At 50.4% G+C, this 27,989-nt stretch overlaps 11 protein-coding genes across 11 annotated transcripts; 6 read left to right on the top strand and 5 right to left on the bottom strand.

Annotated features, from left to right (window-relative positions):
• Window positions 1-4: 4 nt before the first annotated feature.
• Window positions 5-3,413, top strand: ASPBRDRAFT_133192 (PAP/25A associated domain family; the record flags this gene model as incomplete). Its single annotated transcript, XM_067618504.1, has 4 exons — window positions 5-530; window positions 583-654; window positions 722-940; window positions 1,009-3,413. The coding sequence occupies 4 exons, from the start codon at window positions 5-7 to the stop codon at window positions 3,411-3,413; spliced, it is 3,222 nt and encodes a 1,073-aa protein (XP_067475769.1).
• Window positions 3,414-4,159: 746 nt separating this feature from the next.
• ASPBRDRAFT_303827 (uncharacterized protein) lies at window positions 4,160-5,219 on the top strand. The gene has a single exon (XM_067622770.1). The coding sequence runs from the start codon at window positions 4,261-4,263 to the stop codon at window positions 4,789-4,791; it is 531 nt and encodes a 176-aa protein (XP_067475768.1). The 5' UTR covers window positions 4,160-4,260; the 3' UTR covers window positions 4,792-5,219.
• Window positions 5,220-5,350: 131 nt separating this feature from the next.
• erg1 (squalene monooxygenase erg1) lies at window positions 5,351-6,865 on the bottom strand (the record flags this gene model as incomplete). Its single annotated transcript, XM_067621265.1, has 2 exons — window positions 5,351-5,619; window positions 5,698-6,865. The coding sequence occupies 2 exons, from the start codon at window positions 6,863-6,865 to the stop codon at window positions 5,351-5,353; spliced, it is 1,437 nt and encodes a 478-aa protein (XP_067475767.1).
• A 752-nt stretch (window positions 6,866-7,617) lies between these two features.
• Window positions 7,618-10,135, top strand: ASPBRDRAFT_68075 (uncharacterized protein). The gene is made up of 2 exons (XM_067628984.1): window positions 7,618-8,181; window positions 8,281-10,135. Exons 1-2 carry the CDS (start codon window positions 8,003-8,005, stop codon window positions 9,776-9,778), a joined length of 1,677 nt encoding a protein of 558 aa, XP_067475766.1. The 5' UTR covers window positions 7,618-8,002; the 3' UTR covers window positions 9,779-10,135.
• A 1-nt stretch (window position 10,136) lies between these two features.
• Window positions 10,137-11,075, bottom strand: ASPBRDRAFT_46720 (uncharacterized protein). Its single transcript, XM_067625696.1, has 4 exons — window positions 10,903-11,075; window positions 10,714-10,787; window positions 10,549-10,593; window positions 10,137-10,452 (listed from the first exon to the last, which is right to left on the bottom strand). The coding sequence occupies exons 1-4, from the start codon at window positions 10,981-10,983 to the stop codon at window positions 10,356-10,358; spliced, it is 297 nt and encodes a 98-aa protein (XP_067475765.1). The 5' UTR covers window positions 10,984-11,075; the 3' UTR covers window positions 10,137-10,355.
• A 1,213-nt stretch (window positions 11,076-12,288) lies between these two features.
• ASPBRDRAFT_133036 (uncharacterized protein) lies at window positions 12,289-14,299 on the bottom strand (the record flags this gene model as incomplete). Its single annotated transcript, XM_067618492.1, has 3 exons — window positions 12,289-13,408; window positions 13,513-13,987; window positions 14,050-14,299. 3 exons carry the CDS (start codon window positions 14,297-14,299, stop codon window positions 12,289-12,291), a joined length of 1,845 nt encoding a protein of 614 aa, XP_067475764.1.
• A 2,700-nt stretch (window positions 14,300-16,999) lies between these two features.
• ASPBRDRAFT_33109 (uncharacterized protein) lies at window positions 17,000-18,311 on the bottom strand (the record flags this gene model as incomplete). The annotated part of the gene is made up of 2 exons (XM_067623084.1): window positions 17,000-18,036; window positions 18,062-18,311. 2 exons carry the CDS (start codon window positions 18,309-18,311, stop codon window positions 17,000-17,002), a joined length of 1,287 nt encoding a protein of 428 aa, XP_067475763.1.
• Window positions 18,312-19,079: 768 nt separating this feature from the next.
• On the top strand, window positions 19,080-21,132 carry ASPBRDRAFT_77612 (uncharacterized protein; the record flags this gene model as incomplete). Its single annotated transcript, XM_067629375.1, has 5 exons — window positions 19,080-19,420; window positions 19,508-19,699; window positions 19,768-20,240; window positions 20,329-20,917; window positions 20,994-21,132. Exons 1-5 carry the CDS (start codon window positions 19,359-19,361, stop codon window positions 21,130-21,132), a joined length of 1,455 nt encoding a protein of 484 aa, XP_067475762.1. The 5' UTR covers window positions 19,080-19,358.
• A 1,355-nt stretch (window positions 21,133-22,487) lies between these two features.
• Window positions 22,488-23,189, top strand: ASPBRDRAFT_133580 (carbonic anhydrase; the record flags this gene model as incomplete). The annotated part of the gene is made up of 1 exon (XM_067618527.1): window positions 22,488-23,189. One exon carries the CDS (start codon window positions 22,488-22,490, stop codon window positions 23,187-23,189), a length of 702 nt encoding a protein of 233 aa, XP_067475761.1.
• A 727-nt stretch (window positions 23,190-23,916) lies between these two features.
• On the bottom strand, window positions 23,917-25,392 carry rad14 (DNA repair protein RAD14). The gene is made up of 3 exons (XM_067625694.1): window positions 25,218-25,392; window positions 24,567-25,161; window positions 23,917-24,486 (listed from the first exon to the last, which is right to left on the bottom strand). Exons 1-3 carry the CDS (start codon window positions 25,317-25,319, stop codon window positions 24,071-24,073), a joined length of 1,113 nt encoding a protein of 370 aa, XP_067475760.1. The 5' UTR covers window positions 25,320-25,392; the 3' UTR covers window positions 23,917-24,070.
• Window positions 25,393-26,705: 1,313 nt separating this feature from the next.
• Window positions 26,706-27,740, top strand: ASPBRDRAFT_33105 (shikimate dehydrogenase family protein; the record flags this gene model as incomplete). Its single annotated transcript, XM_067623083.1, has 1 exon — window positions 26,706-27,740. One exon carries the CDS (start codon window positions 26,706-26,708, stop codon window positions 27,738-27,740), a length of 1,035 nt encoding a protein of 344 aa, XP_067475759.1.
• Between the last annotated feature and the right edge of the window lie 249 nt (window positions 27,741-27,989).

The following is a 27,989-nucleotide window of genomic DNA, read 5'->3' as shown; positions in this document are numbered from 1 at the left end:
GAATATGCCGTGGAAGTTATCCACAGAGACGTCTCCGGAGGCAAAGAATCGGCCGCCATTGACTTCGCAGCAATCCAATTCCCTGCCCTCCACGCCATATCAACATGCGCGAAAAATCTCTTTTCACTCCAGGTCACCTTCCCCCCCGCACGGAAACACCTCCCCTCGCTCCACCCACTCCGAGTCCACGCATCTCCCTCCCTCGCTGCGAAAACAATTCTCCGGCTGCAAATATGAAACCGCCATGGCTTTTTTCCGTCGAAGGATGCCATATTCATTGGGCGCAGATCTATTGCCGGAGGAAAAGGACGGCCTCAAGGAGCGGTTGGAGCCGGAGGAGGAGAAGAGACTCAGCGCAGATATGCTGGAGGTATATGATCGGCTCCTGCCGTCAGCGGAAAGTGACGACCGACGACGTCAATTAGTCCGCAAGTTGGAGAAGCTCTTCAATGATCAGTGGCCAGGCAGCAATATCAAAGTTCACGTTTTCGGTTCCTCGGGGAATAAGCTCTGTTCAAGTGACTCGGACGGTATGTATCGGTTGTTGGGTATACGCTGTGTGTGTTCTGACAAGGAATCCAGTGGATATATGTATAACTACCACTTATAAGGAGCTGGAGCACGTATGTCTCTTGGCGGAGGTTCTAGCCAGGCGTAAGCGAACTACCATTGGCCTTGCGTAAAAAAAAAAAGAGAAGTCGCTGACAATTCTGGTATACAGATGGTATGGAACGAGTCGTTTGCGTATCGCACGCTAAAGTACCTATCGTGAAGATCTGGGACCCCGAGCTGCGATTAGCGTGCGACATGAACGTCAATAATACCATGGCGCTGGAGAACACGCGGATGGTCCGGACATACGTGGAACTTGACGAACGAGTGCGACCCTTGGCTATGATAATCAAGCATTGGACGAAACGGAGGATACTCAACGATGCCGGTATGTGTTGAGCCGTCGATTTTGGACAGACAACTGGAGCGAGTTTTCGACTGACTGTCCGCACACAGGGCTTGGAGGCACGCTAAGCTCCTACACGTGGATTTGCCTGATAATCAATTTCCTACAAACGCGAGACCCTCCCATTCTACCGAGCCTTCAAGCGCGGCCTCATAAGAAGAAGTTGACAGCAGACGGGATAGTTTGTTCTTTTGATGACGACCTCGATTCTCTTGTAGGTTATGGGCGAAAGAACAAGCAGAGCCTCGGAGAGCTACTCTTCCAGTTCTTCAAGTACTACGGTCATGAACTCGACTACGAGCGGCATGTGGTATCTGTCCGTGAGGGGAAGCTCTTGTCGAAGGAGGCGAAAGGCTGGCACCTGCTACAGAACAACCGTTTATGTGTGGAAGAGCCTTTTAACACTTCACGGAACTTGGGAAACACCGCAGACGACACGTCGTTTCGGGGGGTCCATATGGAGCTGCGCCGGGCATTCCAAGCCGTGTCCGAAGGCAACCTGGAACATTGCTGCGAACAATACGAGTATCCGCCAGAGGAGGAACGTTCATGGGAGAGACCGCCGCCCCAGCCGCGGCCTGTGCTCACTCCAGCACCGCCACCGTCCCGAGGAGGTCGCGGCGGAGGTCGTGGCGGACGACATTCTAATCAGTTCTCCCGAGGAGGGCACTCCGGTGGTCGTAGAGCTTCAAACACGCCGAACAAGTCCGGCAACTACCGGCAACCCAACGGTATGACCGCCTCTGAGCTTTCTTTGCAAGCTCAGCACGCACAGTACCTCTTGCATGACCATCTCTATCAGCAAATACAGATCCTCCAGGCCCAAGAGCAAGAATTGCGACTCCAGCTGCAGAACCAGGCGCTCCTCACTGGGCGGCCGCCGCCGGTGCTTATTCGCCAACCGTTCATTCAGTTCCCCATGCCTCAGCAACAAGACTCCTCTGGCGACGATAACTCCCGATCAAGGTCGGGCACCGTGAACCACCCGCCGCTCAACACCCCGCACCGCCAGAACGTGTACTACAACAGCCATTACCTTCCTGTGGGAGTCCCTGGCGTGCAGGGGAGTAACACCAATCCGCCATCGCCTTCAGCCACAGCTGCCATGCCGGACCTTCGACGAAGTCCGCGTCGATCATCTGTTGCCAACGGATCACCAGGTGGGTCACTCCGCGCGCACTCACAGCCGGCACGAACAGTCAATTCTCTTCCGAGTTTTGCGCCACTTTATTCGATATCTCAGATGGCGGACAGCTCGCCGGGGTCGAAGGCGCGTAATGCTCCAGGTTCCCCCGATGGCACCCAGAGTGACGAGAACAATACCTTTATGCCGAGCAGCCTTCCCAACGTGTCCCGCTCCACCTATTTCGATGAATGCCGACCGCATGAATATATGGGATATTACCTTGCAACCTCGCCGCAGCTACAGACGTATCACCAGAACGCGCTACTATCGCCGCTGTCTCCAGTGGGACTGGCGCTGCAGAATGGCGGCGTCGTGCCGTTTGTTGCAAACCCCCAAGATTATATGACGTCAATCCCGACAAGTGAAGCGACCGGCCAAGCTGCAGACAACAGCACTACATTGCCAATGAAGCCAGGGTCGACGTCGCAGCGTGGAGCTCGGTCCGCTGCATCTGGCGATCGTAGTGGCCCTCTAATTGTGGATGGCTCAGTGCCCCCTAGTGAACAACGTCTCTCAATATCGGCGGAAGCCTATGATCCGTACACGGCTATGAGCCACTGTACGTCGAATTCGGATGACCTTAACATGGATACGCCCGCGAGTGTCTCAGACTCCTTGTCTCAGGAATATCAGGACAACAGCTCGGTCGAAATCGATCAGCCGCCCTACTTTGGTCGCCAGGGGATTGACGTTTATCAGACGGGAAAAGCCGCTGACTCCTTCGTGAATGGACACGGTGCAAAGCATAGTCTACTGTCGAGCCGCTTGCAAAGCCTTCATCTCGCCAATTCCGACAAGACTCCCGAGCCTCAGTCGAAGAATGGTATCGAGAAGACGAAAGTGCCGCAATCAAACCAAGAAGTCGCGGAAAAAGACAATCATCGCTCGAAACAGGTGAACGCAGGGGAGAAATCATTGGCTGTTGGGCCATCGCCAGCGGTGGATTCGCATTCTTCTAGTGGGAAAAGGCGTTCCAATGGCGTGGATGCGTCTGAACGGGCGAATGGGGTTTCACACAAAGGGAAATCCAAAAATCACCATCAGCCTTCTGGACCAACCGATAACGAAAAACGTCATGCCATTCCCCAATCACGAAAGCCAAATGGGGCAAATTCGACACCAGACTCTGCTGTCCATGCCGGTGGTGGTTGGCAGACGACCAAAAGGAAGCCGAAAAAGAATGTCAGACATCCAACGGAACATAGGCACGGCTTGCATAGTGGTGCGGAGCCCCTCCCAGCAGATGAATCATTGAGGAAGGGTGGTTGAAAATGCTTGATGATGTGTCATCGTAAGCATTCTCTGTTGTCCTTCGTATCGCGTTGCGTCTAGCAGTCTTATCTAGCACAGGCCGCGCGTGCATTATCTCCGGCTAAGCCGAGCCTTAGCTGTGCTTGGTGTGGGAACCCCTACCGGGCTTGTCGGTTCGCTGAACTATCATCGGGTAGAGACCCCTATGGCGGCCCTATAGCCTGTTACATGCATGGCTTTTGCACAGTCTGTGCTACGATTTCATAATTGCTTACTATTTTGGGAGTTGGGCTTGAGTATACCATCGAACCCTTCGATCAACTGGAGGGATGTTTCGTGGTGCTGTATAAATGAGGCGGCGTCCTCTTGCAAATGACGTGATCTCGGTTGCACTTGTTTACTTGCTACTTGTTATGGAAGTATATGACACTTTTCATCCTTCACCCTTTGTTTCTTTTCATGTTCAATATTGGCGTTTTGCAAGGTTACATAACGGAAAATTGGCAAGTCAGGGGGTTTGGCTGGTTACCATGGGTTGCTTGTGAATTGCATATGATATATGTTGCCCCGTCCTCTTATACCGTTGTTCATCTTATACGTTGTGTTTTTTTTTTTCTTGATGTGGTTTGGAGTTTACATTTGACTCCCTTGGGTTGTGGTTGAGGGCTTTCCCCCCTAGGCTGCTTGGACCATACGACATTGCATACGGGCTGTATCATCTCTTCCGCTTGCTCCCTGCAGTGGTGCTGCATCGAGGGCAAACAAACATACACAAAAAGAAAAAAGAAGCAGACCAACTGAAATATTCTCGCGGAAGCGATTGAGCTCCAAGTGGGAAGAAAAAGAAGTGCCAGAGCCGGTCTGAATGGGTTACATATCGGAGCGGAGCGGCACATGGCCTAGATGGCCCGTTCTCTTGCTTCTGGCGGGTTTGGTCTCCTCGCCTTTTTTTGTTCCTTTCTCATTTCTTGTTGTTATTCACCTGCTTTCGAAGATTATAGTTCATCGGATTGACCATCATCATCATCATTATCAGCTCATCACCAACATCATCATCATTATCATTGTCATTGATTGTCATTGTCATTGTCATTGTCAATATACCATCATAGCAGGGAGCCGGGCGAGCGGGTTCATATGGTTTGACTTTCACAGTTTCTTGTTTGCGTGCGTGTCAATTTGTTTAAAAGAGATGCCTGCTTCCGTTTCTTCTTTTTTCTCTCTTGCCCATGTTCAATACATATTCATTCACATCGGTCATGGTTGGGCAGTGGGATGCGGATGTACTAAAGACGTTGGAATTTACATATATAGTGGAAAGAAAGGACAAAAAAATGATAAAACATTGTTGACACATGACGTTTATGTCCTCTCCGAGTCAATGCACTGCTACTAGTATTACAGCATTCGGATATCTTCTGTATCAGTCAACTGAGCGGAGCGTGTAAGATTGCTCTGTGGTGCTGAATGCCTGGTAAGTAGAAACTATATGCGTATGGACCCGCTGGCTCTTCTCCTATAAACCAAGTGGAGTGATCGAAAGATGTAGTTCCTCCAGAAGGCAAGTAAACTAAATTTACAAATCCAGACGCTTGATGAGACAACTGGATAAGTGATGATACAAATAGACAAGGAATAATTTTCTAATAGTACATGTAGCATCAGAAGGGGAAAGGAAAGAAAGAAAGAAAAAGGGGAAATATTAAAAGATAACACACGGAATATATGACAAGAGAAAAGTGATAAAAAATAGCAGGTGGGATACATACATATGTACGGGGTAGGTGGTCGTGGCTTCTTCTGCTCTTGCAACTCATTGGAAGGAATCAACCCGGTGCGGGTTCATTAAAGTATAGATAAGGAGGTAGGATGGAAATGATATGGGATGACATGTGAGGAAGAATGGTAATGGGGTGGTGATAGTGATGGGGACGGCAGCGGCGATGGATCTTCATTTAGCAGAACGCCTCTATCAGCATATAGGGGAAGATCACAACGCATGCTGTCCAGAACACCATGATGCACTTCAACAAGGCCAGAGGCAGCTTGTAGAATGGTTGCTCGGTGATGATGAGCCAGAGAGAGAGGAAGGCGACACTGAAGAAATGCCAGAAAAGAACGTCGGGCTTCTTGACCAGTCCGCCGAGAAGACCCACGGGCCCGCTGGTCATTCCTACCTCGAAGTAACGGAAGCAGCCTCGTTGGAGAGCACGCATATTCTCGTCTGGTGTTGCCCCGAGAGGAGTCTAGTGTTAGCTACTGGGAATCTGGGTGCAACGGGGGAGGAGAGTGTAAAACGAACCTTGAGCGGCAAACAGGGCATAGAGAGCCTGCGCCAAGATGTTGATGACCGAAGATGCCTTCTTCCGTTGCCAATGGAAGGAGGACAGCTGTTGCAGGACTCGCTCATTATCAGCGAGGCTGGGAACCTTCTCCGGACTCAGCAGATCACGTAGGACCACAACGTCGTTGAATGCGACAGTCATTCCTCCACCAGTCAGCGGATGCCGCATGTTGAGCGCATCGCCCAGAATGACCAGACCGGGAGTCTTGTTCGGCGCACTGGGAAGATATGAGTTCGGCATCGACCGCAGCTGACCCTTGTCCAGCGCAGCAATGAAAGAAGGCCGAACGGATTCGGGAAGGGACGGGAGAACGACGTTGCGGAGGTGGTTCTTGACACCGCCGTTCTTGACGGAGGCCGAGGGGAGGTTTTCCGGGATGTCGATGAGAATGCGAGTTTCGTGAGTGCCAATTTGGTAGATGAGGATCGGGGCAATGTCGCTGAGGAGGACGTGGCCATGGTAAGGCTTGGGCAGGTCTGCATCGATCAGTTCCAAGCCCCAGAACCTGGACCGGACCTTGGGGGTGTTGGAGTGGTATTGTTTGCGGAATTTGGAGGCGTAGCCATCGGCGACCACTGTCAGATGGCCAAAGTAGCAATCCTTCATGTCGCCGGTCACACACTCGACACCAAGAACCTGCTTGGTGTGGGAGCAAGTGACCAAGTCGGTGGCCTTGGTCTCGACGACCGTGACGTTGGGACAGGCCAGCGCCGCAGCTCGCAGTTTCATGACGAAGCGGCCATGGTGGAAACAACGCCCCTGCGGGGCGGGCGACGACGGAGAGGCTTTGGGGTAGGTGAACGAGACGGGTTTCCCAAAATATGTCACATAGTAGCCCTTGGCTGGAATGGCGTCAATGTCTTCCAGACAATCCGCAAGGCCCAATTTCTCGAGCGCCTCCACACCACCAGGCTGTAGCAACTCTCCCACGATGCGGTCAGGCTCCTTCATGGACGCCTCTAGCAGCAGGACGCTGCGCCCTTGTCTTCCAAGCGCGACGGCCAATGCACTCCCCAGTATTCCGGCGCCCACAATCACGACATCGGCATGGTGGTGAATCAGTCTGCGCTGTTTGGCGACATCGGCGGAGAGGGTGGGATGGCCATTGGCGACGACAGCGGCCATTTTTGCGGGAGACGGGGGGGGATGGGCGGAGGTGGAAAGGGAAGGGAAGGGAGGTCAGAATGAACAGGACAGAGAAGAACGGTGGGATGCAAAGGGCATATTTCGATGGCCGTGGGACTGCGAAAGAGTAAATAAAGCTGCGAAAGAAGGAGCAGGCAGCAATGAGGCAGGGATAAGGGAAAAGAAGTTGAAGGTTGGAGGAGAAGTTTGGATTGAGCGGACGGAGTGGCGTGACATGTGAAAAAGGGACAAAAAGGGTGCGCGGGAGGCTCAGCCATGGCCTGATATGATTGATTTAGTTCCTACTAACTTGTAACTAATTGATCTAGACCATACACCAAGGATTCCTCTTTTCCTCTTTTCTCTCATTGTTTTTCTGCTTGGTCTTATTGGTCTTATGGTCTTGTTTACAGGCTTCTTCTTTCTCCTGCCGTTTTGATAAACATCAAATATCGCGTGTTAATCATTTTTATTTAAAGTTATTAGTGACTTTTGATAGGGGTAGTGGGCAGATACATCTTGAACTCACCACTAATGTGATCCCACGTTGGAGACAAATATTGTACTCTGATACAATAACCTAATTGAAAAGATAGCCAGACGCCCAATTAAAGGATCTGGTAGTAGTACAAAATACTCCGTAGTTGTGAGCCTCCATTTAGTTGAAGCCGTTGGTTGATGTGCCCGTTTGGAGCAACCGCTTATCACCTGCCGCTTTTATCCCCGTTGTGTGTGCCGCTTTAAATTATAGTAACTGACTATATAGTATGGCACATTACTCTGAGAAGAACTATCATTTGCAAGCTCGAATGTCATTAGATTATACTAATTAACTAGGCAGTGACTCGGGGTATCATTACTGCATCACTAGCAGCAAAGACGCATTGACTATTATAGATACTTGAGTCCAGCCGATGCCGATGCCAAGAACCTGACGTCTGAACATCTGAAGCCGCAACTTTCACATCTTGAACCGCTGCAATAAATCTCTCCTACAACGCGCATCTTACCGTGAATCTTCCATGTCTCGACAAAAGTATTAACAGCGTTCTCTTTTCTTATACCCTCTCCCGGAACCATAGCACAACTAAACAACCTCCGACCTTCACATCGCATCGCATCGCATCTCATCCGACGATGAACAACGACCAATTTCGCCGCCTCGTCCTCGACAACCCTTCCTCCAAACCCACCAAATCCACCAGCCCCGATGCATCCTCTTCATCCCAACAACATCCACGCAAAAGCATCGGCAATGCGACGCCCGCAGCCGGCGCACTGGGCTCGCGCCTCCGCTCCAGCATCCCCATGACTCCGTGAGCTGATTCTCCCATCCTCTCTCACCTTCCCCACCGACTGTACTTACAACCTTCATTTTTACATGTTACCTTACTAACCATACCACTCCGTCACAGTCGCGCCATAACAAACGTCGACTTTGCTCGCCAACTAGCCGAATACCGTCGCGAAGCCCAACCCGCCTCCAAGAAATTCAAATCGTCCGCCGCTCCCAAGGGAACGAAATTACCGTCGGGATATCAAGATCGAGCTGCGCTGTTGCGCCAGAAGGAAGAAGCAGACGCAGCAGAAGGAGGGGCAGATGGTGGTGATGGATCGGATCTGGAGAAGCGCGTCAAGGCATTGGAGGAGATGGTCAAACTCGGACAGATTGATCAGGGGACGTTTGAGAAGTTGCGTGCCGAGATGGGGGTGGGTGGCGATTTGAAGAGTACGCACATGGTGAAGGGGTTGGACTGGAAGTTGTTGAGGAGGGTCAAGGAGGGTGAGGATGTTAATGTTGTAGAGAAGCAGGATGAGAAAGATGGGGGAAAGGACGAAGAGGTAGAAGATGTGGACGACGAGTTGGATCGGGTGTTAGGAGAGAAGGGTGAGGGCATGGATGCGTTGTCAGCTGCCCAAAAGGAAAATAAGGAGAAAAAGAAGAAGGGGGTGATGGCGCAGAGGAAGTCGAGAGATGAGATTCTCAGAGAGTTGAAGGCTAGTCGTGCTGCTGCGGCGGCTGAGGCAGCGAAGCCCGCTGAGCCCGCGTTGGGGACTAAGTTCAAGAGGATCGGGGGAGAGTCCAAGGCGGAGAAGAAGAAGCGATGGGTGGAACAGGATGAGAATGGGCGACGGAAGGAGATTCTACAGATCACCGATGCGGAGGGCAAAACGAAGAGGAAGGTGAGGTGGTTAGACAAGCCTGGTGAGGTTGGTGGTGATAATGGACCGGCTGGGTTATTGATGCCGGATAAGGATGCGAAACCGCTGGGCATGGAAGTCCCGGCCGAGGTTGCGTCCAAGGCTTCTGCGCCGGCAGAGGAGGACGACGACGATGATATTTTTGCTGGGGTTGGCGACGACTATAACCCGCTTGGTGATCTACCAGACGATGACGATTCGTCGGATGAGAGTGAGGATGGCGAGAAGCCACCAAAGGCCACGGAACCAGCTCCTGCTGCCAGTGATTCGAAGAAACCGGAGGCGACAACAAGCCGGCCTCGAAACTACTTTTCTACCTCTACGACGGAGGAGGTTCCTGAGGTGGACCGATCGAATCCCTTGGCTAAGGATCCTACTCTACTGGCGGCTCTGAAAAGGGCTGCTGCGTTACGGCAGTCCGAGGAAGCCAGTACTGCTGATGCTGATGCTGGAGACGTCGACGACGAGACGGCACTTCGACGAAAGAGATTCCTGGAGGAGGCGCGTCGTCGAGAAGCCCTGGATGCGATGGACATGGACATGGGCTTCGGAGGAAGTCGCAACGACGACGACGAGGACGACGAGGAGGTGGTGCTAGAGAATGAGGGACGCGGCGGGAAGAAGAGAAAGCGAGGGCCGAAGAAGAAGAAGGGCGACAAGGACAGTGTGACGGACGTGATGCGCGTTCTGGAAGGGAGGAAGAAGGACTGATTTGATGCTAGCATGGACTTCATTAGCTCAAACATGAATCCTCAGCGGAGGTAGTGCCTGGGGCAAGGAACCCAGTTGAGATCGCCTGATAACACGGCTATAGTCTTTAGTAGTCACCATACTGGTCGCTGCATACAAGAAGCCAGATTATATACTCCCATGATATACCCCTAGTAGGTCTCCCTTCTACAGGCATTTATGTGGTAATGGCAGGGTTCCATATATCACCCACCTACGACCTACATACTCATCATATTCAATAATCATGAAAGGCCAAGATAGAACTACAAGGGGTATAACCCCATAAAACCAACATCGAAGCATAAGACACATAATGTCTTACGCTCCAATAACTTCATCCTTCCCATACAGCATAAATCCAATAGATATCTACCAAAACCGACATTATACTTGGTAGTATACTCATTCTGCCCCAAATCAATATAATTCAACTACTATGACAGATTGACAGATTGAATCATAGTACGTAGTAATCCACTCATCCTCATCCCACAACTCATAATATACATCCCCCTCCCCATTCGCCTAGACTCCCTTTATCGAGAACATGTAGTATTCACGGATAACAAAGCACACTATCAACATAAACCGGCTCGGACGAGGTATGTTCACCGGGTTGTAGCAGCGTAGTCCGTCCAGTGCAGCCTACTCCACTATAAATTCAAACCATTCGAGTCAGTAATCTTTCCAGACCAACTATACACACATTTCAAATGACATGGGATGGGATGGGGAAAGGAGTGGCATACGTGAAAAGACGACACGTCTTGGAGAGGAACACGCCTCGAACTTCACTGTGACGGTGGTAGATAAGATGTTAGGACCCTTCTCTTCCTTCGCTTCTTAAGTCTCTCTCTCTCTCTCTCTCTCCTTCTCGAGCATATTCAGAATGTTGGTGGTGGCTCCGAACTTACAATTCGCCAACCTGAGTACAGTCATCGAAAGGGATCTGAACCGTATGACTGCCTTCTTCTGTATCTAGTCCGATCTATTTATAAACCGGCAGCGGTCTTGTCAGTAAATGAACTTCTATGCATTATGGGCTTTGGTGTTGAATTGATTAAGATCAATGTGTGCAAAATAAGATGAAGATCAATACGTACAGTCGTAGTCAACTTGGAACTACTACCAACTCCGGCGAGGAGCAGCGTGCTCAACAAGGTAATCGCTTTGAAGGAATACATGATATGTTCGTTCTCAGTTGATAGATAGCAGCAAGTTGGTAATCACAAGGATGGCAAAGAAAGAGACACACTGTCGCATGCAGAGAATAGAGAACAGCGTAGCGCATATTTAAGAATCTCCCTCAAGGGCGAAATGCCAGGTATACATAACGGCGCATCCCTTGCATTGGGGGGAGCGGAGAGGCAATCGCGTTCAATCCAGGGGTGAAGGATCCTTTTCCCAGCCACTCATTAACTATTTAACTATCCAGTCTGCTGGGTTTACATACAGTTGAGTAATAGTTATGTGTGTATGTATGTATGTATGCATGCATGCAGAAACTTAAGGTTTGTTTGTGTCCTTCTTATGCCTGCGCGCTGCATGATTGCTGCTTGTTTGTTTCAGCCACGGATTCTTACGACACTTGTCAATTGGTGTGCGCTTTGAACATGGGGGATGGCTTTTTCTTATATTGTAAAGTAAAGGGCATTTAGTGAAAAGTGAGCTAAGGAGTAAAGGTCCATGTTCGTCAATTCTGTTCGCGGTCGCGTTTGATTTACGACCCAGGGGCGGCTCTAGAGGCATACAGTACATTCCATTATCTGGCCAAAGAAGACCACGTCAACAAAAGTACCCCCACCTAGAGGGACTTGAGCAGTAGCATATGGCAGTATGAGATGATTGGCAAGTGCTAGCATTGAGAATTGACACTCGAGACTCGACTCCGAATAGATCGAAGTTGATCTACTGTGGCGGGTTGGTTGCCTTCGTCGCTGTATTGGCAGCCTGCTATTCAGTGTTGGTTTCACCCCTTGTTTGATACTCCGCCTTGTGAGTTCGTATATCTGTTAAGTCTTTCAATATGATGGTCACTGTAAGCCCAGCTACTGCTACCTTGTAGTAGCTCCCTTTTTGGGCTAATGATAAGGCTTCATCACCCCTACATTATAGTGATTGCACTCGCTTGGAAGAGGAGTAATTTTTAATTATCATACAGTGACAGGCAGTAGGTGTAATGCAAAGCGAGCTGGACAATGCTATATTGAAATAATATGAAATAGATTCATGCCAACGACAGATTAACTATGCCCATCTGAAATATATGCGAGATAATTCATGCAGTCTCAAAACACCGAAATAGAGCCAGGAACGAGAAGTAACTATGATAGAACAGCACATGAGAGACCCATCACGCAAGAACAGACCAGAGTCCAATAAAATGATCCCAACGCCTAAGCCGCTGAAACACCGTCAGAACGCCGGCTATATGCAAGGTAGCGAGTGGTAAATGTGAAGAATACAGTCAGCATCAAAGGATGACAAAGCTAGTCAAAGCTAGGATGGTCCATCAATCCATGCGTGGTCGGGGTGTTTTCCGCCGGGTCCGCCAACGCTGGCAACTGGTACTGGTCTGGTACCGTCGGCCACGCATCCACCCCGTCCAACAGGGCCACAGCCAACCCACCGCTCTCGTGCATGGACAGATGGCAGTGCATGAAGAACGGACCGGGGTTGACAGAATGATAGCGAATCGCCAGCCAGCTATGGTTCGGCGTCGATGCCGGTGTCTGGAAGGTGTCGCGGAGTTGAGGATTGACCAAATTGAAGCTATCAGGGATTTCTTTCTGTGCCTCGGCCACGGTGGACCACTTCCATAGCCCGTAGCCCCACCCAAGGACGTAGAATTTGTTGGAGTGCTTGTGGATCGGGTGCTGCGGCTGTCCGATTGTGGACATATTAAAGATGAGGTCCACCCAGGTGTTGTTCTTGGTCATGAGGGTGTATTCGGAGGGGATTGAGGTGTAGTTGAAAAGCGCAGGGGGCGTGCAATCCTCGTTGGACATCGGATAACTGGCTTGGCCGAGGGTCCAGCGGTAGGAGGCGTTATAGAGTCTGACATCAAGGATCTGGGTCTGGTCAGGCTCCGGAGCAGGGGCATCCTGCTCAAATGGGACGATGTCGGCTTCGTCGAGAATGATAGTACCGTTTCGACCAATCGCAGTACCGACCTCATTGATGTAAGATGTGGAGGTGTTGAACTGGCTTGGTTTGGAGCCAGCGTAGGACATTATGGCGGTGCCGTTAATGATTTGGTTTGCGTACTTGTTAGCAGCGCGGACGGTATATATACTAACGGGTTGGTCTAGCTTCACAAGGACCGAGTACCGCGCTCCGGCGTACACATTGATAGCATCGACCACTAGGGGCTCGATATAGCGGCCGTCGACCGCATAGAGATACATAGGATGTTCATCAATGGAGAAGACCAAGTTGGACGTGCCAGCCAGGCTGATCAGGTCGTAGCTGACGTATCGGGTTCTCGGGTCGACGGAAAGCACTGCCTGCTCCCCAACGGTTGGCACGCAACCCTGGTAGTATCCCGGTGGGATCTTTGTTACATCAAACGGGAATCCGCCCAGGCGGGCTCGAATGGGTGGCATACAGCTGATATTATGGTGAGTGAACTGGTCGATAACATGCAGCGATAGCGACAAAAAGAAGAAGCAGATAAAGGAAAAAGGTTGTGAACGGAGAGGCACTAGACTTACCCCATATCGGACATGGTTTGATTTCCAAGCGCAGTCCGTTCACCCGATCGGGTGAGGTCGTTGATGTGGTCCTGCGGGGGGCAAATAACTGATCCTTTACCATTGATCAGGATGGAACTAGCACAGGTCGCCTGAACACCAGAGTCTTCTTCAATCTGCAAAGTCTCCTCGGAAGTGAACGACCGCCAATCGGAGAGCATGATTGGTTGAGTGTTTTTTTCAGCTTGCAGCATGGCTTGGAGTTCATACGGGACGCTGCTGATCTTGCTAAACGGTCTCTGTACATCTGAGCGCGGTTCCACATAGATGGCACCATAAAGGCCGTCGTCCATCTGAGCTCTGGTGTGGGCGTGATAGGCGTAGGAGCCGTAGTCGGTGGCTGTCCATTCGTATTTGTATTGCTCACCAGGCTTGATCATTTCCTGATTGAGCCCGGGGACCCCGTCCGACCATGGGGTGCCATACTGAGCGATACCTAGTCCGTGGGTCAGTATCTAGAGGATTCAGAGCCGAAATTGGGATAGCTGATGGGCTTACCGTGCCAGTGGACCGTGGTACCGAATGGCATCGAGTTGTTGACTAGAACTCTCACTTGGTCGCCTTGCTTCACGCGGATATTCGGTGCTGGGACTTGGCCATTGGTGTGGATTGCCTTCCGGGAGATACCCGCAACATTGCTATCCTCCCATGTCAAGTCGAGTCTGAAATCGACAAAACGGCAAGAGGAAAGTTGGACGAGCCATGACAGGACTGGCAGAGCCAGCGCGTGGGATTGGAGCCACTTCATGCTGGGAGAAGTGCCAGTATGGGGAAGAGGGTGGATAAGTGACGAGATAACACACTAAGAGCTGATTGAGACGTGCGATGGAGACTGAGACTACCTGATATCTCGACCCGGTCGAGGCAGGACTTATATGCTTGAAGCGCCATGTTTGTTATTGTGCTTGTTATGGTGGATTTGGGGAGCTTTCGCCAAGCTGTAGCAGAAAGATGTTTACTGAACTCGGGCCAGCAATGTCGGTCTAAGAAGAGGAATGTAGAGGAATGCGGTAGCGAAATTGACTCGAGTGCGCTCGGAGAGTTGGAAGCATCTCACTTTGAGTAGGGATTGGAATGAGGCGAGGATCATCCTCTCCGATCTCGATCCTTCGATCGCATCGCTTCCGGAGCCGCTCTCGGTTCACGTGATCGGATGCACGCCCGCAAACAAACAATTCGGACAATTTGGATACCATCATATCTAATGGATTCTGTTGTATCTACAACGAGAGTATCTACAACTCGGGGATTTTCATGGCCTGTTATGGTACCTAGATAGACTTTCATACTAATTCGCACCTAAATATCCGAGAGTGTTCCACATCTTACTAACGTTATAGTAGTTCATCCCCCACTGCAGTCCCACTCTCGGGAGGATCAACCCGGTCGCAACCTTGGTTCTGTTTACTTTGTCTAAGGTGCCCACAAGCTATTGTAGCAGCCCATTGAACTAACAGTAGTACCTCTCCCTTCGGAGATGACAATAGCAAGAACAATAACAAGAACCAGAACTAACGATAAGAATAGACATGCCATGTGCCGAGACCGTCTCGCATCCGCAGAGTACATAGTCCAGAAACCCTTGCTGGCCGAAAGCAGCCGCGTCCAGTGCCACACCATCTTGGCTTAATCGGACGCCACAATGAAAAGAAGGTCCCGTTTGCTCCGCGATCATCCTCAAGATCACGCCACTTCCTCCCCGGGGCTTTTCTTTATTAAGTCCCCAAGTTGGAGGCGCATCATGCGTATCCATGGATCTCCCGCAAGCGCGGTCGGCTCGTACCGATTCCCCCATCCTGTTTCTCCATAGCATAACCCCCGACCCGAGTCGTCCAGATACCGTGAGGCGGAGACGGTTTCGGCCACCCACCACCCTACAAAACAAGGCACACAGCAGAATTCTATCCTAGGGTTCATTCCATCTCGTAAACTTGGTGGATGCGCCTTAATAAATCATACATCCCAGTTATCAGGGGAATGCCTCGGATTTAGAAGCAGAATTAACAACACCATCATCATGCTGCCTTGAAACTGACCGGCCGTCTCCGTACATAATAACTAGTACTTTTGCCTCGCACGGTATGCTGGCAATGTCAAGGCCTGCTTTTAGACTTATGTAGCTCATGCGATCACGTATTTCATCGCTCTTGGATTGCTCTCGTTGATTGCCTTGGTATCATTGGTGTGTAACCAAAATTAGCTTCTTACGCTTTCTTGTAGCGGACCAAATGTGATTGCGCCGAACTCTATATACTTTACCGATACGAGCATCTACTCACGCTTCTCTCTACTTACTTATTAGCACTCACCAATAAGGATACTAGTATAGCAGTAAGTAGTAACAAATTCCCGGCAAAGTCTACGTGGCAGATAATCTTGGCACATTAATGTATCAGGTAAGTTTTGAGTAAGCATTCATCATGAAGCTCGATAGGTTTCACCACATCTATCAGTCTAGGGGTGCTCGGGGAAATATCTGCAAGCGCATTGTTAGATATCTCCTTGCTTCCTCGGCTCAGTATCATGCACGAACCCGTCGGTAATTGTCTGGTCCGTTCATGTTGTTTCTACATTTGGGACAGCCACTCGGTTTAAGCTTGCTATTCCTGTTCAGCTCTGTAGATGATGCCTCTGGAATCGCATTCAATCGGGCTCAATGGCAATAAGAAGTTCAACCGAACTGACGTGTCAATCAAATATGTTCGTTCGGCATTTGATTCGTAAATACGCCCACGGCCTATGCAATTCGGGTCTGCAAGGAGAAGGGAATTTGACTCAGTCGAAACCTTAAGGCTACAGCTGACTACTCTCCCTTCTTTTCCCCTGACGGAGTCTCCCGCATTACGAGCTTCCAGCTTTACACGTGTGTGCAGTGCTGCAATGAAGGTAGTTAGTCATGTTCTAGACTTGGCAGTTATCTAGTAGGAGAATTACTAGACAGATGTAATTCTCAATAATAACTAATGGGTTGCTCTGCACTTGATAGTAGGAAGCACATGATTGAGCTGGGCAGTAGAAAATAGAGCAAGTCTATATTGTCTAGATTAAAGATATGTTGGAAGATCAGTCTAGAAATCATAGAAATAGTCAAGAGGATACTGAACGGCATTTAGTAGTCGTAGTGGTAGTAGAGTTGCAATAGGAGATAGGAATAAGTACTAGTACTCAGGTTGAGTTGTATCAATATGTAGCTCTTGCTTGAGGCTTCCTGTCTTCATAGTTTAGATTGAAAGACGCGCGCTTCGCACACTGGCCCTGCGACCAAAGCAGGTTACTACGTGATTCTAACTGAGTGAGACAGGAAAGTCCCAGTCTGACTGCTGCACAAACAAGCACTCCGAGTGGAAGCTGAATATTGGTTGATTGTGATAGAGAATATATACCTTAAAGGATTAAATTGAATGTTTGTGTTTGGCCAACAGAAATATATATCCGACCATATGATCCACTATGACTGATACTCCTCCACTTCCGTTCCTTCAGATATCTCAATATGGAGCTTAGCTAAGTTCTTGCAGGTATCCCTCCAGTCTGAATTATAGTGTTGATCCCACTGCCATGACTGTAGGCCGAATGCATATTTCCTATGAACAAGCCGCCGAAGCATTTGCCTCAATTTCTGAGAATCTGCGGTCAGGCAATACCCCCATTGGCTGTAGTCGGCTAGTTGATCGATCAGATATCCCACAAAGAATCCACTATCGATTTGTGGATAAACATGATCCAGCAAGTCCTCTAAGAAGTGTGATACGCGGCGGAGATATTCATCGACCGAAAGCAGTCTCTGTCCGAATGAATTGAAAACAGCCAAGCTCTTGGATTCTCGAAAGGAGGTTCGTAGGAACATCTCCAGTGGTGCTTGTATGTCGCCTATCAGTTGTTTGCAGGGTACGAAATTCACCAGAGCTTCTTTTGGTATGAAATCCGGGCACAAGTATTCATCTGCGTTACGGGCCCAAGACCTTGATGTGTTATCAATGATAGTGCCGCAGAACCGAGGCTTACTATCAAGAAAAAGCAGGAGATCAGAAACCCGCCATACTCGAACACCTATCTCATGCAATCTCGAAATGTCGAATATTGCTAGACCACTTTGCTGTGAATCTGTTGCAACCCGATGTTTTTGGAATGATTTGTGCAATGTCCAGCGAAAATTTCCGCTCAGAGACATGAATGAGGAGAAAAAGTAATTTGAGTCTGTGGGTGTGCGACCCTTGTTGATCTGTGTTTTTCGGAGATGCTGTGATATCTCTTTCGACAAGTCTCGAATGGTACCCAAGCTTTGTTCGGGGTCATATATAGTTACACCGATTTCACATTCACTATTCCATTCCTCAAAGAGGTGGAGATCTGATCCAAATGTATCGCAGTAGTCTTCTGTGAACTCATCGATAAATCGAGGAACCAATTCGCCATGCATATGGGCCCTAAACAAGATTTCAGGGTACGGAATTGCACGTCGTTTCATGTCCATGAATAGTTCTACTGTGATTTGGGATCAGTCAGTCACAATATCCATGATAGTAGATATATGGAGACTTGCATTCTCGCCAGTCAATAGCGTGCATCAATTTCTCAGCAAATCCAGTTGGGTTGCGGCGCGGGTCGTAGAGCGGCGAGGATTCAACTTTGTGCATTGCATCCGATAGGCTTCGAATGCTGTCTGGAACACTTTCAAAAATCTGAGGGGATTCAGCATATCGAGCGAGATAGTCGCTAACAATGCCAAGGACATTGTTAACTGGTTGGTTACAGCCCATGTCTATTGAAATCAGCAGATATCAGGTCTACTATGGAGTGTAATACTACGAAAATGACGATTGCAATCCAGGGCGCAGACGTGAGCTTATAAGGAAGAAACACAGTCCATAGTTAACAATCAGAAGATAAAGTAGAAAGGCTAGATTGACAGGTCATATAATGGGATGGAAGGAATAGTCGTGTCACTCTGTTGATGGATGAAAGAAGAGTAGACCGTCGTCTGACATGCCATATGACGTGGCCACAACAGAAGCGTAGCAAATAACTAGGCAAACAACCCTTTGGAGAGTCTGGCTTTGATAATGGGTTCACTTGCAAGTTCGACGGCAGGGCGATCAAAGAAAAATATGACCAGACGATGATGGATCAAGAAATTTTGCAGCATGTTGATCACTTTCCTGTTGACCTGCTATTAGTGGGAGCTTAGCTGGCGAGGAGTCCTTTGCCTGGAGCCATTTGTTAGGAGCCTGAGAGGAAGATAGAGTAAGCGGATGATCAAGACTCAAGCAATTTGGTGCAAAGTTCAGTGCACCGTTTTCCATCAACATCAAGGCATCGTTGAGATACCCCAGGGATACCCCAGTATAGGCAACTTGATTGTGCATGCTGGTCAGAGTGTTACAATGTAGGATGCTCTGGCCTATAGTTATATTAAACCGCGCTATGCCAGTTACACTTCGGAGGTCGGCCCGTCCAGCCGCCAGGAACCCCGCCATTATTGTCCTCTTCTCAGCATATTTTCTCTATCCTTATGATGCTCTGAGTGTATCCCCCTCGTTGAAGTACTTTCAGTTGGTCCTCTGAAGCAGACAGGATTATAATCATGGGTTGACTGTCCCCGCTTTCCCCACCCTTCTTGACTACTAGCGCGGATTCATCCTCTGCCTTGGCAGAGTATCCAACATGATCTATATAAGCATCCACTGTTGCCGTTGTCTGCTTCCAACTGACATTGACTCTTCTACACTCGCTCTTGCTAGTCTAGCATATCTTTCTTGATCTACATACCCTTCTTCTCTAACTACTACATCTCCATCACTCAAAACATGGGTTCAGCCACAACCTCGACCTTACCTCCGGACTTTCTCTGGGGTTTCGCAACTGCCAGGTATCCTTCCATCTGTTTCTTTTCACTCTCATCCACCCCCAGTCAAAACTACAGCAACTAGCAATTTGCTGATTCATTCCTCAATAGCTATCAGATCGAAGGCGCAGTAACCGAAGATGGCCGTGGTCCTTCCATCTGGGACACCTTCTGCAAGATCCCCGGCAAGATCGCCGGAGGAGCCAACGGAGACGTAGCATGCGACTCATACCACCGGACAGCTGAAGACATTGCCCTGTTAAAGGAATGTGGCGCTCAGGCTTACCGCTTTTCAATCTCATGGTGAGTGAGGGTACCTTGGACGAACGGGTCAATGAACCGAAGAACTGTGTTCTAATCTATTCATCCAGGTCGCGCATCATTCCCCTCGGGGGCCGCAACGACCCCATCAACGAAAAGGGTGTCCAGCATTACGTCAAATTCGTCGATGATCTTTTAGCAGCGGGGATCACACCCCTTGTGACACTCTTCCATTGGGATCTCCCCGACGAACTGGATAAGCGCTACGGTGGGCTCCTGAACAAGGAGGAGTTCGTCGCGGATTTTGCCAACTACGCCCGAGTCATGTTTCGCGCTCTGGGCTCGAAAGTGAAACATTGGATTACCTTCAATGAGCCGTGGTGCAGCAGTGTCCTTGGGTACAATGTCGGTCAATTTGCTCCGGGTAGGACGAGTGACCGGAGCAAGAGCCCAGAGGGAGATAGCTCGACGGAATGCTGGATCGTGGGGCATAATATCCTCGTAGCCCATGGTGCTGCGGTGAAGATATACCGAGAAGAGTTCAAGAGTAGGGACTGTGGCGAGATAGGGATTACACTGAACGGTATGTATACAAGTAACACTCTTCTGTTCTGGCTGGTTGGCCAACAACCCCCCAATTACTTTACTCATTCGCGGCCCATCTATACTAGGAGACTGGGCGGAACCTTGGGACCCCGAGAATCCAGCCGATATCGAAGCCTGCGACCGCAAGATCGAATTCGCCATTTCCTGGTTCGCAGACCCCATCTATCATGGGAAATACCCCGACAGCATGGTAAAGCAGCTTGGCGACCGACTCCCCAGCTGGACCGCCGAAGACATTGCTCTCGTGCACGGCAGCAATGATTTCTACGGCATGAACCACTACTGCGCCAACTACATCAAAGCCAAAACCGGGGAAGAAGCGGACCCCAACGATACCGCTGGAAATCTGGAGATCCTGCTGCAGAACAAGAAGGGCGAGTTCATCGGCCCAGAGACACAATCGGCGTGGCTGAGGCCGTATGCACTGGGTTTTCGGAAGCTGCTGAAATGGCTTAGTGATCGGTATGGCCGACCTAAGATCTATGTGACTGAGAATGGGACGAGCCTGAAGGGCGAGAATGACTTGCCGGTGGAGGAGCTGCTGAAGGATGAGTTCCGGACGCAGTATTTCCGGGATTATATTGCTGCTATGGCGGACGCTTACACGCTAGATGGTGTGAATGTGAGGGCTTACATGGCTTGGAGTTTGATGGAGTGAGTGCCCTGATGCTAGACTATCCTTTCTTCCTTCCTTGGTGTTTTGACTATGTGTGCTAACTAACCGGACTAGTAACTTCGAATGGGCTGAAGGGTACGAGACCCGGTTTGGCTCGACCTACGTGGACTATGAGCATGGCCAGAAGAGGATCCCGAAGGACAGTGCAAAACAGATCGGCCAGATATTCAGCCAGTATATCGAGAAGAAATAAGTACGTAGTTTCAAGGAGTGTATCTATTGTTATTCATGTTATACATGAGCACACCCAAAGGATCGAAAAACCATTGCTATTATGCCGTAAGAAAGTTAGTGGAGAAAAAAAGGAGCTTTCCATCCCGAATAAGCTTGGGGGATAGGTTACTACACACGAGTCTTGGGTGATATCAACTCCCAAGTGTGGGTCTACAGCTCTACACAACCTGCGGGGTTAAATATTGGGGATCCTATCATGTCAGAAGGGCTTACCGTAATCCTCAATATGGGAGTCAATACCCCTATGGTCGATGCAGTGACACTGCAAGGGAGATCGATGGCTTCCGAGGCTAGAGGAGTGAGAGCAGAGCGAAGGGGAATCCCGGAAGCGTTCTTCTTAGGCACACCATATTTGCAGGCTGTGTAGAGCAAGACTGCATCGCGCAAGACCGGGCAGGATGTCAATCGAGCCGCGGCCCGCTTCTGTACTCCGAGCCAAATCGATGGGAGCATTCACTTGGCTGGAAAGGCCGCAGGATACACGAGCGGTCATGCGACGTTTACTAGTCGCTCGGATTTCCGGCGTGGCTCGAATGGCAGCGGGACAGAAGAAGAGGTAGAACGAACAGCGACCAGACAATTAATCAATGCTTATCGGTGATCGCATGATTCGAGAATAGCATGACCGGCGGCACTTTCGGGGCTCCGGTGAGATCCTCACGTGGTGAGTGTTTGCACTGTTTGCAGTCTGGAGGTGGCAGGAGAATGTCCCCCGGATTCCGGCGGGGAGGTGGAAAGGAGTGCCCCCTTGCCAGCACAGAATAATCCATAGCATCCATATCCAACTATCCGACCGGAATATTGTTGCAGTCTCCTTCGATCAAACCTCTCCAGCATCAGCTATCATGGCGTCGACTACTAGCACAGGTACGTGAGCACAAACTCAAGAGGCATGCTTTCTTGGCGTTCCTGGACACGTTCCTGGACGTATTCGCAAAGCGGCCGCGACCCACGAATTCTGTCCACCCTCCCAACCTCATGAACACCGTGTACTTGCATCGTATATTTGCACCCTTGTTCCTGTACCACTGTTTCATTAAGCGTATGCATACTTCCAGGGCTAGATTGTGATTGTTGGGTTTGGCCTCGTGATTTCCGCAAGACCGGCCCCCTTTGTGCCAGAGACACAGTGACTCATCCTCCGTTGAATGCGTTTTTTGTCTTTCCGATCGAGCAAACCTCTTTCTCTCTTGTTTTCCATAGCCCCTTCACGCCATCATGAATTCTACAAGGCTTGCTTTGCGACTGCGACAGACGTGTCAGGGCCGTGGAGCCGGTGTTCCTCACTCTCCTCGCCGTCTCCTCGACCCAGTTATGATTTCATATCGACAAACCGCTTGCTTTTCAGCGACCAAGCCACCAGCGTGTGCTAATGTTGCCTCTTCAGATCGCTTCTCCTCTGCTCTGCATCAAAACAAGTTTTGGGCAGCGCAGATTGCTAAGGAGGACCCTTCGCTCTTCCCCACCCTCGCGGTCGGCCAGCACCCGGAGATCCTCTGGATTGGCTGTTCTGATTCTCGATGCCCTGAGACCACCCTTCTTGGCCTCAAACCAGGCGATGTCTTTGTTCACCGCAATATCGCCAATGTCCTCCATGCTGGCGACCTCAGCTCTTCAGCCGTGATCGAGTATGCTGTCCGCTACCTGCAAGTCAAACACGTAGTCCTCTGCGGCCACACCAGCTGTGGTGGGGTTGCTGCAGCACTAGGAAACAAGCAGCTGGGTATTCTTGATCCCTGGCTGCTGCCTTTGCGCCAGCTCCGCGCGAGACACCTGGATCTGCTGAACTCGCTGCCAGCCGACGAAGCCAATCTCAAGCTGGTCGAATTGAATGTATTGGAGGGGGTCAAGCTGTTGAAGGAGAAGAATGTAATCTTGGAAGCTGTCCAGGAACGGGGTCTTCAGGTGCACGGGTTGATATATGATGTTGGTAGTGGTGTTCTTCGGGAGTTGAACACCGATGAGTCGGAGGCGGCGATCAAGGCGCGCCTAACATCGTTCAAGACCGACGTCTAGGAGTGGAGGTGTTGATTGTGTCTTCTCGATTCCATTGTACCTGTTGTGTCTTTTGCCTTTCAGCGACCAGCGAGTGTTAGCAGACGTCGATTGTATCGTCATCTTCAATAATCTATCCCCATTCTTAACCAGTCACCCTGGTAAGCGTAACTTCGCCGTGCACAATCCATGCCAACCATCCATCATGAAACAATCATCAGACAAAAGAAGCCCACCATAGTAGTTAATCAAGGAGACAAGTGGAAGACGCAATAACGAAAACGGCTGGAAGAAGGGAATGAAGAGTGGACAGAAGGTTCCATGTATGCTGGGGGGGGAAGAAGAAGAGGAGGAATGGAGAGAAAGAGGAAGAAAAGCTGACGCAGCCCGAGAGGGAAAGAAGGAAAGCAGGCCCCGATGACTAGTTTTACCTTACATCAGTAACGCGAACCATTCATCCATGTTTGCTTGTCTCCGCATGTTACAGCCTTCCTCCTACCCGGATGGGAAAGTCGAAGAGGACCTTTGTGGATCCCGGGTCTGCTGGATGGGGTATAGTCCCGGCCGAAGCGGCGTTGACTCGGGATGATCTTTGTGACTGTGCGGCCGGGACATCCTTGCATGCTTCCAGGATCTTGCGCAGTGCTTGGGATACTCTTTTATGTCCGTACACTATTCTTCGAGTTCATTCGAAATCATTGGTGATACAGTAATGTTATGGCGCAGATCTTGGAGAACCAGTTCTGGTAAGAATACTACGCGGAGACACTTCGCCTTGGCGCTTTTGAGTACCTCAGGCAGCAATCGGCGACACTGTGTATGTACCTGCAACACCCAGATGGGAACAAAACGACAGGACAATGCGACGGCGACTCCGTATGTATAATATGTTCATTAATGATTTAAAACTCAAGTTCCTCGACTTCCATCCCGCAGTCAACACACTTCTTGACCCCTATCCCTGTCTCGGGGTCTTCGACCGATCTACCCCACTGATGTACATGTCGTCCACCACTCCCCAAGTCATCTCCGAAATTCCCACCGGTAGCTCCTTGACGGCTCCGTCGGTATGCGTCGACTCGCGTCCGTTTCTTGAGGTCCTCAAGTTTGCTCTTGAATTTCACCTCCCGCCGGCGCTTCTTCTCATTCTCTCGTCGCTCAAACTCCGCGTCCAATGCTTCAGACGAGCCCCATTTCTTGGCCGAAAAGGCGTATTCTTCGACCTGGTACCGTAGGTACAGCATCATGTTATTCCACGTAGATTTATGCGGGTTCGGACGCTCAAGATGTGGGAGGAGCTCCTCATCCTGAAGTTCGGCTGTAGTTGGGAGGGGACCGTGATCAGCAAATTGCTCAGTGGCAAACCATGCCGCAAACCTGCAGGGGGGATATGCTCACGATTGGTCAAGAGGTAGTCTTCTCGTGCCTCGGTCTTGGTAAGCAGACTGTATTTCTCCGGAAATTTATCCTTGCAAGCATGGCAAACACAGCATCGGAACGCTTCCTCCCATTTCCAGTCAATTTCTAAGCTGCCGCATTCTCGGCACTTCTTCTGTTGCGTCTGATCATCTAACACACTGAGCCCGGGTTCAAACGGCCCTGCACGATCCCGATGGAGATTCTTCAACAGTTGTTGCCGTTCCCATTCCTTCTGTGTCATGTGCGCTGGCTTCTGCTCTGCCTTCTCATCCCGAACATGAAGTGCCTTGTTGTACCGGTCATCCTCCTCGGTCAAGAAGCCACCCTTCGTGTCGGTGATCTTGGAGAAGTCATATTCGACGAATTTCGTAAAGTTACGCGCCGGCTTGATGCCATCTAGTGGGCGATTGTCTGTAGAGGCTGCATCGCGCAGAGTCGCAGGGGTATCGGAGGCAGTCATGGAGGAGTAGGTTCGCTTTACACCTTTGGTAGCTGAAGGATCAGCATCGCGAGCCCGGGCCTGTTCGGCTTCGCGTTGCTCCCGTATGGCTATGGCTTTCTGGCGGTTGATTTCCTGGTTTCAAAATCATATTAGCTCCGAACTAGAGGAACCGTGATCATAGTATGTACTATTCTCCGCAATTGCTCTGGGGTCAGCGGAGTCCGCTTGGGATCGCCGGACATGCTCATCCCGGCTTCGGGCGGCGCAGCCGACCGCTCCTCCGTAACCATCTCTTGTACGAGGCACCTGGTACCGGGGACAGGATGAGCTTGGAGATTGAACTGCTGGACAAGTTGCGATCACAAGGGTGGCGTTATCGGGCGGGAAAATCGTCGGCGCGTTATCGCCGAATCGATAACTCCGCATATACTCACGTGATTTGTCACGGGAGAGGAAGATGACCAGCTCGGAGCATGTTCATACTAGGGTAGGCACCCCATGTAGATATATTATATTCTTATATCGAATCTTTACTCGCAGTCTCTCAAGCCACGAGATTGTATCCGATACACTAGCTATGATCCAAGGAGTGCCACCTTCATTGTCAGTGAGTAAGGACTAACAACAACTTCAGCCTGAAAAGTGCAGTGCAGTAATCAACCAGGATATTCATGGTCATTTAATTGCCAAGTGGACTATGCTGTTCCAATTAGTTTGAATAAAGTACGCAAGGCTACATCTACTGGACGATATCAACAACCATATTGGCTGACTGATATACCTTAAGCCAGATAAAATACATGTACAGCTGCAGCAAAACCGCGCTGACAAATGGAAGCAATATGACACGACAGACGCCTAGACACGTGAAACTCGCAGGGACGATCTGTAAGTGGAAGTACTTAAGCGTGTCACAAACATGCAGGCCATCGTGCAATGCATTCCGCAACAATCTACAGAAGCACAGACATGATGTCACAGCTATCATGCTGCGCGCGACAAACTCCCTGCGAAGTTGGCCATTTCTGGAAGCCCAAATTGCTCTACGGAGTCCCATATTTAGTATCACTTCCTTGCCTACGCTACGCTTAAAGTCATTAGCGGTTGTTGAGGCTTTAAAGGTTGCGCTTGTGCATGGTAGTGAACTCAATTTAGTAATAGAAGCAGCATGAATGGGCATAGCCCATAGTAAACTAAACCAATTGATCAGACCCAAGAAAGATCCAAGCGTGACTATTGCGGGGTCTGAAATCCAATAATTCACTGTAATGAGTAGTGACAGTGTATTTGAGCGTCTTGGCTTACCCCGTATACTCCGTAAAAACTGCAAGTCCGGAGTGAACTTAGCCGATCTGCACCTGATTGGGGTGGGATAAAATGTCGTGCCGCTCGTGCGTGCATTTGAGTTCGGGAAGATTCCGGGGAAGATTTAGTGACTGGGGAAAGCACTTGGCCGGCGGAAGACGCAGCGCGGGAAAGGGTTCACCCTGTTCGCTTCAATCCCTCGTCGAACGTTTCTCCGCCATCGGTGGCTCGCGGGGCCTTAAAACATTCCCTCGATTTCGCTCTCTCTTCCCCCTCCCCTCCCTTCTCCTTCCCCCTTCTCCATCCCCTCTTCCCCATATTCTTCTTCTCTCTGAAAACAATCAATTGCGATTCTCACGAAAGTCGCTACCATGGCATCCTCCAACACCCAACCTGAAGAACCCATCACCATCCCTCAGGACCGCGATGGCGTCGCCTACCTCTACGGCCACCCCCTCCTCAACTCACTCTCTCCTCCCCTCCATGCCGCTATTTACAACCACCTCGGTCTGAACTGGATTCAGATCCCCCTCTCCAGCGTCTGCGGGACCTCCGCCACCTACCCTCCCCCCTACACGCGCTCCCCGCCCATCGACACCTTCCTGTCTTCCATCCGCGCCAACCCCAAATTCGTCGGCTCCTCTGTCACGATGCCCTGGAAGGTCGCCATCATGCCGCACCTGGACGACCTCACCGAAGACGCCCGCCAAGCCGGCGCCTGCAACACCATCTTCCTCCGCGACAATGCCGACGGCTCCCGCTCCTACGTCGGTACCAACACCGACTGCATTGGTGTCCGCGAAGCCCTCGTCCAGAACACGCCTAACGCGGCCGAGCGATTCGCTGGCAAGCCTGCTCTCGTTGTTGGTGGTGGTGGTACCGCTCGCTCCGCCATCTATGTGATGCGCAAGTGGCTCGGCGCCAGCAAGATTTACATTGTCAACCGCGATGCTAGCGAGGTTCAGGCCATCATGGAGGAGGATCAGCAGCGCAACCCGTCCGCCGACAAGGCGCCCTTGATCCCCGTTACGGATCCCGAGGTTGCGAAGACGTTGGAGACTCCCGCCGCTATTGTCTCCGGTATCCCCAACTACCCGCCTAAGACCGAGGAGGAGATTCGTGCCAGGAACGTCCTGACGGCGTTGCTGGGCGCTAAGGAGGATGGCAAGCCTAAGGGCGTTATTCTGGAGATGTGCTACCACCCTGTTGTCTGGACGGAGATTGCCCAGTTGGCTGATGCCGCCGGGTGGAAGGTGATTGTTGGCTCCGAAGCGCTGCTCTGGCAGGGTCTGGAGCAGGCCAAGCTCTGGACTGGAAAGGATGTGGTGGCTGTTCCGGGGCTGTTGGACATGGTTAAGGAGATGGTGGCCAAGAATTTGGCTGAGAGGGAGAAGGCTACTCTGTAATCTTCTTTTCTTCTTTCCTTCCTTCCCCCTCCTCTTTATTCCTTCACATCCGACATGTCTCATGATGATGATACATACCTGTATAGACTCTCGCATACCCGGTGCATTGCTTGTTATGGAAGACTCAAAATCAAAAATATCAGAGCTAAAAGAGAGCCTGATGATAGATATGACGTGTGTTTGATTAGGTAGTACATACGTGAATCTGGCTGCTGTATATAGTGCAATATGATGATGTCTTCATCCCTT

The sequence above is a fragment of the Aspergillus brasiliensis genome (genome assembly GCF_001889945.1).
Source record: "Aspergillus brasiliensis CBS 101740 unplaced genomic scaffold ASPBRscaffold_12, whole genome shotgun sequence".
NCBI lineage: Eukaryota > Fungi > Ascomycota > Eurotiomycetes > Eurotiales > Aspergillaceae > Aspergillus > Aspergillus brasiliensis.
The sequence above is the reverse complement of the archived record's forward strand: the minus strand, read 5'-3'. Positions and strand labels throughout refer to the sequence as shown.